The sequence below is a fragment of the Andrographis paniculata genome, unplaced genomic scaffold, assembly GCF_009805555.1.
Source record: "Andrographis paniculata isolate CXL003 unplaced genomic scaffold, ASM980555v1 Contig60END, whole genome shotgun sequence".
NCBI classification, from domain to species: Eukaryota; Viridiplantae; Streptophyta; class Magnoliopsida; order Lamiales; family Acanthaceae; genus Andrographis; species Andrographis paniculata.
Window position 1 is genome coordinate 4,624,868 of NW_026137596.1, and position 10,807 is coordinate 4,635,674.

At 26.1% G+C, this 10,807-nt stretch overlaps 1 protein-coding gene across 1 annotated transcript; it reads left to right on the plus strand.

Moving 5' to 3' along the window:
* Positions 1–6,653: 6,653 nt before the first annotated feature.
* LOC127259741 (aquaporin PIP1-2) lies at positions 6,654–8,642 on the plus strand. Its single transcript, XM_051287312.1, has 3 exons — positions 6,654–7,387; positions 8,020–8,160; positions 8,265–8,642. The coding sequence occupies exons 1-3, from the start codon at positions 6,761–6,763 to the stop codon at positions 8,355–8,357; spliced, it is 861 nt and encodes a 286-aa protein (XP_051143269.1). The 5' UTR covers positions 6,654–6,760; the 3' UTR covers positions 8,358–8,642.
* Positions 8,643–10,807: the final 2,165 nt, after the last annotated feature.

The window sequence follows — 10,807 nt, forward strand, 5'->3', positions numbered from 1 at the left end:
ACCATTTTATATTCAAAATATCACATTAATACTTATTTATATTACACCATACAATTATTTTAATTCAAAATTTTTATTATTCAAACTCCCTGAAACAAACACACCCTATACAACCCTAAAAGATGGATAATTAACCCACTTTCCGATTATGTAAAATAAAAAATTGTGTCCAGTACGCACTTTCGGGTAACGATTGCAGATCTCTCGTGTTATTAAAAATAATAGTAATAATAATTAAATAAGCAATTGTGCAATGGACATTAGTTTATGTTATCCCTAAGATAATTAAATTTGTCCAACTAAGTGGAATCCTAATTGAATAATAGCATAAAAGTACTATTAACCAATATTAAATGAACTTTAACAAATTTGAAATTGATGAAAATACAAGCCACCCTTTAATTTTTTTTAATTTTATTTCGGTTATTATAACTTTATGGATCAGATTATATATAAACACCGCCCTTAAATATTTAATTAGTAAATGATTTTGTGAGCTTGTAATATTTAATTAAATGATTTGTGACTACATCAGTTTGTAATTTATTGCTCTTCAATTTATTACACTAAATGGAACCGACAATTAGGTTTCATGTTTTTAATATGACAAAACCGATATAAATATATATATATATATAAATCATTTTTGTCACAATATAACTAAAATTTATCAATTTTGATCTTAATATAAAAATTTTATCAGTTTTGGTCTCAATATAACCAAAACTCATCATTTTTGGTCTCAATATAACCAAAACTATCATTCTTGGTCTAAATATAAATTTTTTATCAATTTTAGTCCCAATATAACCAAAATTTATTATTTTTTATCCCAATATAATTAAACCTTATCTCTTTTGGTTCTCTCGTCAACAAACCGACGGAAAATGCTGACATAGACTTGCAAAATTGTGCAATTTTTTTAAATATAAATATAAGGTTTGATTTTTTTTTACGTCAGCATTTTCCGTCGATTTGTTGACGATGTGACCAAAAAAGATAAAGTTTGATTATATTGGGATAAAAAATAATGAGTTTTTGTTATATTGGGACTAAAATTGATAAAATTTTTATATTGTGACAAAAAATGATGAGTTTTGGTTATATTATGACAAAAAATGATGAGTTTTTGTTATATTGAGACCAAAATTGATAAGATTTTTATATTTGGACCAAAATTGATGAATTTTGGTTATATTGAGACTAAAAATAATTTTTTCCCATATATATATATACTCACTCTGTCCACCACAATTGACACTATTTTCATTTTTGTCTGTCCCGTTACAATTGACATATTTCTTTTTTTAGTAAAAATTATTAAATCAAAACATATTTAATAAATATAAATCAACTTAATTAACTACGTAACATACAACATCATAAATGACATAGGACCCACTCAAAACCGCTTTAATCCTATTTTTCTTTTTAAAAAAATAAATATTTTTATCTATATTTAAAACTACATATCTTTATAAAATTGATTTATGTTAATTATAAATAAACAATTTTTTTTTATTTATTTACTTGTATTACAAAAAATTTTATTCTCTATAAAATAATATTCATATTGCATATATTTTTTAATTGCTATATAATTTTTAAATATTTAAATATATATTTTAAAACTATAAATATTGGAGTATTAATTATACAAAAAAAATAATACGATAATATCATAACTAATTATTATTAACTAATTAAATATTATTACCTCAAATACCGTGTCCCTAATCAAAAGGTTCAATTTAGGTGGGACGAAAGGAGTATATAAAACCATAATCATATACATTCAAATAATATAATATATATTGTATTATGTGAATATATATATATATTGTTTTGTCGTATTTAAATATGTATGGTATGAACATATATAATATGTTGAAATTAATTGCAATATTATTATATTAATATAAATAATGTATTATCTATTATAATATTATGTATTGTCTACTATAATGTCACTTATTGTCAGTAATATAAGTAACTGTAGCCTTAAAATTTTGTATTAATAATTAATTTGTTAAACAATTCGTCATTCGAATACTAGTTATTTTTTCTTTTAAATCTTTTTAGAAAATAATATTTAATTAGTTAATAATAGTAAATTATGATAATATTATTATTTTTTTATGTAATTAATTATATTGATGATTTTAAAATAAATTTAATATATATAATTAAAAAATTAGAATATATATTTAAATATTTTAAATATTATATCATAATAAAAATATATATGCAATATGTATATCATTTTATAGAGAATAAGAACGTGTTTGTTTTGTTTTTTGGTTTGAAGAATTTTATTAAATAAATAAAAAATATGTTTGTTTATTTATAATTAACGTAAACTGATTTTATAAATGATGTGGAATTTTAAATGTAAATAATAATATTTATTTTTTTGAAAATGGATAGAAATAAAATTATTTAAGTAGATCATACATGATGTATAATATTATATATTATATAGTTAATCAAATTGATTTATATTTGTTAAGTGTATTATAGACAAAAATGAAAAATATGCCAATTAATATTCATTTTAATACAATATTAAAAAATAATAGAACATACATACAAATTAGATTTGTTTACTTTATATTTTTTGGTGAAACAATTATCCATTAATATTATAAAATAATTTAAAAAATATACAATTTACAGACATTAACACAATATTTACATATATATATATATTATTCATTCATAAAAAATTCAATAATTCAATACAAAATAATTTATTAAAATGTAAAATAATATATGATAAAATATTTTGTGAGATAAAAATATATATATATATATTTTTGAAAAAATGCAAAATTTAGATAGTAAAAACTTAGGTAAAGAAACAAACCCCTAAGTATTGAAAATTACGAACAAATAAAAAAACACTCTAAGTTGAATTTAATAATACTAAAATATTAAGTAAATGGGTAGTTTTGTTATTATTTTTAAATAATAATAATAATAATAATAATAATAATAAAATTACTCAATTACAAAATGACCTCTAAAATTCAAGTAAAAAATAAAAAACTCATCTAAACAAATTTTAATTTGCTTGGGTGTGTTTCAATATAATTTTTACTATTTATTTATAATATTTTTCTATCTCTTAATATCATAATATGTACTAGTATTATGTTGTTATTTAATACTTAATACAAAAATATTTTTTATTTAAAAAATTACATAGAATACCTATTTATATTACTACAATCATTTTAATACTACAAATTTGTAATAATAATAATATGTAACAAAAACACATATATTTCATTTGAGTTATCTTTTTTTTTTTTTTTTTCTGTTATCTTTTAGATGTTTAATTGGATTAATATTTTATATTAATAACAATAATATATTAATATTCTTTAAATTGGGTGTCACAAAAATTAGAAAATTTACATCCCAATTGATTTGGGACCGAAAAAGTATGGGTTTGTTCTTAGTGTTTTAGTTGAAGTATTTTTATGTTTTTTTATATATATGAAATATAATGAATTGTATGGATAACATAAAAAATAAAATTTTGTATTAAATATTAACTTTTTGTGAAAGAATATAATACTTTCTTCATCCTATTATAAAATTTTTATTTTTTTATTTTTGTTCGAATCAAATATCAATTTTATTTTTATTAGTAATTGTACGATCTACTTAACGTTACAAATATTCTTACAAATATCATTATTTTTATATCACACAATACTAATAAGATTATTTTAATTATTTATACTTTATTTCTATTACATATCAATATAATACTAATATACCTTAAACTCCGCAAAAGAAGCAAAGCGAATACTTACTTAAAAAAGAGGGAAGGGAATATATATTATAAATATTTAAATTCGTGTAAAAAAAATTATTGAACAAACAAACTCTACTCTATATGATTGTAATTGATTACTATATTACAAGATTAAAAAAATAATAATAAAACTATGCTTTTAAAAAAATGAAAATTGTCTAAAGAAAGATTAAAAAAATAATAATAAAACTATGCTTTAAAAAAAATAAAAATTGTCTAAAGAAAAACCGTCAGTCAAAATCACTTGTTACTTGTAGTAATTGAACGTGGCTTGATGTTCACGCTGGACACTTTTGATTATCAAATTTGAAAGCAAAATAAATAATGTTAAATATTCACTTATCAATATTTATTTTTTTTGTTTTTCAAACTGTAATATTTTTAAATTTATAAATAATTAATAATATTTATATATATATATATTAATATACATTTCATTTTATCCTATCACATCATTCAAATAAAAAAAACCAAATAATCATTCGTCTCTCCAATCACATCACTTAGTATTTAAATTATCTCAAATTATCATACTTAGTACTCCCTATTTAAATTCTCGTATCAAACACAAATGTTGCACGATGTTTGAGACGGAATGAGTATTATTTATTTTTTTAAAAATATCATGTTATTATTTACATTTATTTTTTCACAAAATATTAATTCAAATATCATTGTGATGTTTTGTGCATATTACACTTCGATCGATCCAACCTATCGAAACCCGGATCCTGTGCCCGCGATTCGACCCAATTGAGTGATGAATTGGATGATGGGTTCGTTTGGCCTGAACCGCCCTGGACTGCCCCGAACCGGTTTGGAGTTCATATAAATGATTGTTTCCCCGATTCGGTTGATAGCGTGATTCATTCTCTCATCCTTCACCCCGCGATACTCTCTGAAGCCCTAATATCCCTGACGCATTGCGATCAATATGTGCTTCTGTCTTTCCGGCGAGATTGGCCATGGAAGTTTGAGATTCGTCCCCCGTGGTTGTGATTCAGCCTGTTCTAAGGCTGTTCTTCAGTTTGATTTATCGATTCTGCCTTTTATGTACTGTTTGTTGTGTTATTTGGTTGTACGTGATGATTTAGGTTTAGAATCTTGAGATTTCTTTTGATTGGGGTTAGTTTCGCGCTGATTGTGCGTTACCGTGGATGTCGATATGGTTTGGGTCGTGAACTCAATTGGGTCGAACCGGTTTGGAACTTTGGATAACTGAGTCCGAACTCCTTCGATTTTGAAAGTATATAAAAGATTCGATGTTTCTTGTTTCGTATGTGTTCGATTAATTGTAAACTACAAGTATTAAGTCCTATTTTCGATTACAATTATTTTTTTAAAAAAATATAAAATAAAATGCTCAAAATTTTGTATCTAAATAATGCCCGCATGATTATGATTAGTCATGGAATCAATAAACCGCATTTATGGAGTATAGTGTGTGTGTTTTTTTTTTTGCCAAGTGTACTCTTGATGGATTTTTGATGTCCAAATGGAACGTTTGTCTAGATAGGAATATTCGGAGGTTTTTGGAAATTTAGAAGCTTAGAAATAATAAAAAATAAGTATTTAATTTGATAGTTTTGTGAGAGAAAAAATATATTTAATGTGATATTTTTTAAAAATAAATAGTGTCAAAATAATGAAATTATGCTGTATAAATAGAATCTAATATTTCAAATCATTTGCAAATAAAATAATATTGTAATAAAAAGTAAAATTAGCCCTCACAACGTGTCAATCCTTTATCGAAGGGGACAGAAGGATAGAGGGAATCAGGACAGACTATCCTCTTGTTTTTCTCATGCCTATTTTTATCTTGACTTTTGTTATTATGCAGCGGTGAATAATGTGTTTCTTTTATATTCCAAATCTTAAATTTTTATTATTTATACATTATTTTAATATTAAATTTGAATTAATTTTTAAAAATTTTATTTACAAAAAAACATAAATTTTTAACAAATTATTTTACTAAAAAAACTACTCATTCCGTCTCACTTATCATGTCCATGTTGCCGTTTCTATTCGTCCATGTCTCAAGTCACTTTCATTTTTTGGAAAATAATTATACATCTTAATTTTATTTTAAATTTTTTAATTTAATTTTTTAATTTTAATTAAACTAATTAGTTATCTTAATCTTAATTTCCTCTATAATTTGAGCGTGTTATTGTAGATACTGATGTAATTAGTAAATAATTAAAGAGTGTATTAGTAAAATAATTATTATATAGTTAAAATAATTATAAATTAAATTTAAGATAACTAAATAATTTAATTAAGATTAAAAAAAATTTAAAATAATATTAAAGTGTATAATTATATTTTCAGAAAAATTAAAGAACAAATTATGTGGGAGTAAGAGTGTGTTTGTTTCTCCCAAATTCACTACTCACCTATTTTTTTTTCCCAAAAATATCAAATAAAACTCCTATTTTTTAATTTTTATATTATACTAAAAATTATTTTTACATTTAAAATATCATATCAATATCATATAACTATTTTAATTTAAAATTTTTACTGTTTAAATTTCAACTTAAAATCCAAACTCTAAAAAATACGCATATAATTAAATTGAAAAGAACAAACAAACAAAGAAGCAAATTTTTTAAAAAAGTCAGGCATGTATGCTGTAGAGTGCGGTTGGGCGGCGGTCGCCACTCCATTGTTTGTCAGTCCATTCTATTCGTGGCCTATATTGCGCCGACCAAAACGACGTCGTTTTCACCCATCTCCAATCATTCCCTCACCCACCCCCACCCCCCTCCCCCCCCATTACACGTCATCAATAACCAATCTCTGCAATTATAAATTGCACCCAACCAGCCACACCTCCAATCAATCCAATACTCGATTATCCATCCATCTTCAATCCCCCAAATCCGCCATTGTTGCTCTGCTTCCAACCTGTAACCAAATCAAACAATGGAGAACAAAGAGGAGGACGTGCGAGTCGGCGCCAACCGGTTCACCGAGCGGCAGCCGATCGGCACGGCGGCGCAGACTCAGGACAAGGACTACAAAGAGCCGCCGCCGGCGCCGCTCTTCGAGGCGGAGGAGCTGGCGTCCTGGTCCTTCTACCGCGCCGGAATCGCCGAGTTCGTCGCCACCTTCCTCTTCCTCTACGTCACCGTCCTGACAGTGATCGGCGTCAGCAAGTCGGACTCCAAATGCTCCACCGTCGGCATCCAGGGCATCGCCTGGGCCTTCGGCGGCATGATCTTCGCCCTCGTCTACTGCACCGCCGGCATCTCCGGCGGCCACATCAACCCGGCGGTGACCTTCGGCCTCTTCCTGGCCCGCAAGCTGTCGCTGACGCGGGCGGTGTTCTACATGGTGATGCAGTGTCTCGGCGCCATCTGCGGCGCCGGCGTCGTGAAGGGGTTCGGGAAGACGCTGTATATGAGCAACGGTGGGGGGGCCAACTCGGTGGCGCACGGCTACACCAAGGGGGACGGCCTGGGGGCCGAGATCGTCGGAACTTTCGTGCTCGTCTACACCGTCTTCTCCGCCACCGACGCCAAGCGGAGCGCACGCGACTCGCACGTGCCGGTGAGTCCGTAGACGTTGATTAATTAAGTATATTTAGGCTAAATTGCCCATTTGATTTTACGAAATTACATCATTTTATTTTTTTTTTTTTATTTCATAAATTCTAAACCCTAATATTAGAATATGCTCAGTTTTAGAATTTTCACTTTTAAACTCTAAAATTACAAATATACTGATTATTCTTATTATTTAACTTACATAATAAAAACATAATTATTTTTTTTATCTAATTTTAAAAGTATTTTTTTTTTTACGATTCTTTAAAAATGACAAAAATACTTATAGTATTATAGTAGTGTCTTATAATACCACTAACATTTGTGAAAAAATTATATAAATATAAAAATATTTTTAATTTTAAGTACAACGACACAAAAATAAATGAAATCCTTAGAGTCGTGGGAGTAAATGAATGTATTTATAACTTTGAAAATTTAGAAATGAATATTCTGAAATTCATTCGCGGTAGGAAGCGTATATAACAAAAACTGATAAATAAGAAGAATGGCTGAGGGGATTTTGACACAATTTTGAAAGAACGAAGATTTTGTACAATTTTATAAAATTATTGATGAATTTTACGGAATTTAGTCTTATATTTATATTAGTGATTAATATATATATATAATCAGATATTGGCGCCTTTGCCGATCGGGTTCGCGGTGTTCCTGGTGCATTTGGCGACGATTCCGATAACGGGTACGGGTATAAACCCGGCCCGTAGCCTCGGGGCGGCTATTATCTACAACAAGAGCCACGCCTGGCATGATCACGTAAGAATTACTACATTAATTAGTTAATTAATTAATTAATTAATTAATTAATTAAAAATGATAATAAGGGTTTGTTTGTTTGGTGGTAATAATTTGAAACGCAGTGGATATTCTGGGTTGGGCCATTCATTGGAGCAGCACTGGCAGCACTGTACCACCAGGTTGTGATCAGGGCTATTCCATTCAAGTCTTCATGAGGAATCCTCATTCAACAATTAATGGAGTAATTAATAAGACCAAAGAAGAAGATTATGAAACACAAACAAACAGACATTGGCTGGCTCACACCATTTTCTCAAGTTGTTATTGTTATTTTCAAGCTGCTGTGTGTTTATGAAGCATGTGTTGTGTGTATGTTATGTATGTATGTATGTGAGTGCATTTGGGCAACAAGAATGTACCATGTAACATGTCCATGTATGGCTTCTTTTTCATCTCTTAGCTTTTAAAATGAATGAAAAAGCAGCCACAAATATTTCACACTTGTGTTGTGCCAATATTAGACCATCTTCAACCCGTCAATTCTATTTATCCAGTTTTAATTCCAAATATATAATAATTTTATTTTAATCATAATTCTATTTTTTACTATTATTCTTTAAATATTCAATTTTTTCTATTATTTTAAATAGTTTTTTGTTTTTATAATTTAAAATAAAATTTTAAAAAATAAAAATTAAATTTAAAAGTCAAATTTATAATTTAAAAAATAAATAAATAAAGCAACGCCAAAAAGTGGCTCAAGATTTAGCGTCAGAAACCAATGCCAAAGAAGACATTAATGGCGCTGGGTTGGAGATGCTCTTAGGAAGTTTAAATTTATATGTAAGGTGGCGTGGCGGCTACAGTACTAAATGTAAAATTCAGCACTGTGCTGAATAATATACCGTGTGCTACTACAACACATGATATAGTCTCACACAATACAGTATGATTTTAATACATGACATACTCTCGTATAGCCCATGTTATAATTATGAACTAGCAACATATATTTTTATTACAAATAGCATATATTTTTATTACAAACAATACATATTGTATTTAATAAAAACATGTATTATTTTTGTATTTTACTTGTGCTGATTTGGAGAATCAAAGTGAATATATATATATATATATATTTGTGTATTTTATTAGTACTTGCAAATATTTATAACTCCAAATATTTACTCCTATAAAATAAAGCTAAAAAAGAATAATAGGTTCCTAAACCCCTTGTTAGATCCTAGACTGGAGGGCCCTCAAGTCCTAACTTCGCACTCAATAATGGTCACTGTTGACTAATTTTGAATTATACTCTAGGTAAATTCAGACTTAGCAGAATTCTGTTTACACAGTACATTTTTACTGCATTATTTAATTTTCAAAAATATTATATCAAATTATTTTATTTTTTATAAAATATCGAATCAAATACTAATTTTTTTATTTTTTTTTAAATTTTCAAAATTTTAAAAATCTTTGTCTAAATAAACCCTAAAATCATTGCCGGTTGATTAGTTTTTAATAAATTTGGGTTGATTAGTATTTAATAAATTTTGATTTCATTTAAATTAAAATGAATTAATCTGATTAAAATTAATAAAAAAAGTTCAGTGAATTAAAATTTGATTATTATAGTTTTGCAAACTAGATAAAAGTTATTTAAAATATAAAATAAGAAAAATAAAAATCTAAACAAAGGCAAACTCTTACAATTTTATCCGCATCTAAGCTTTTGCTTAAATGGAATGACATATTTCATTACGGTATGACAGGTTACAATTTTAACTGCCATTTTATTTATATCTATTTTTAATAAATTTTTTTTTAATTTTTAGTTTTTAAAATTTAAATTTTATTTAAAAATAATTCATTTTAATTTTGTTTAGATATATACTATTTATTATTTATTTACTATGTAAACATTATATAAAATATTAATTAATTTAATATTATGATATGAAAAATAAAAGATAATAAATTTAGTAATTAATTAAATTAAAATTTGAATTATAATAAATAAAAATATATTATAAAATTATTGATATATTAAATAATAAAATATTTTAAATTAAATATATTAATAATAAAAATTATAAAATTATAAATATAAATATAAAAAATAATATAGTAGTATTATTTTCTATATTATTAATAATTACTTATTTTTACTAATATTGATATTATTTTTATTTTTATTTTTATAAAAATATAATAATATATACTTTCTATCTCCTTTAACCATTTATCAATTTTTTTATTTTGATTTCTCTTGTAACAAATTATCTATTTTTTTTTAGAAATCGTACTTTATACTAACATTAAAAATATTCTTACAACTTACAACATATATATATTTTTATTTTATTTATATCACATCTCAATATAATACTAAATGCATGGCTTATCTTCTTCATCTTCAATTATTTCTTCTTCGTTTTTCTTTCCTTCCCTTCCTTCTTCACAGACATTGCCAAGCAGGTTAAATATACGAATATGAATATAAATATAAATATAAATATAAATAATGACCGAACCACTGCCGGTTTGACAAATACACACCAAAACCGAACATTGTCGGTTCGAAAACCGACGAACCGGCTGCTAAGAACCGGATGGGCGAGTCTATCCACATCTCCTCATCCTCACATTCTTCGCCTGC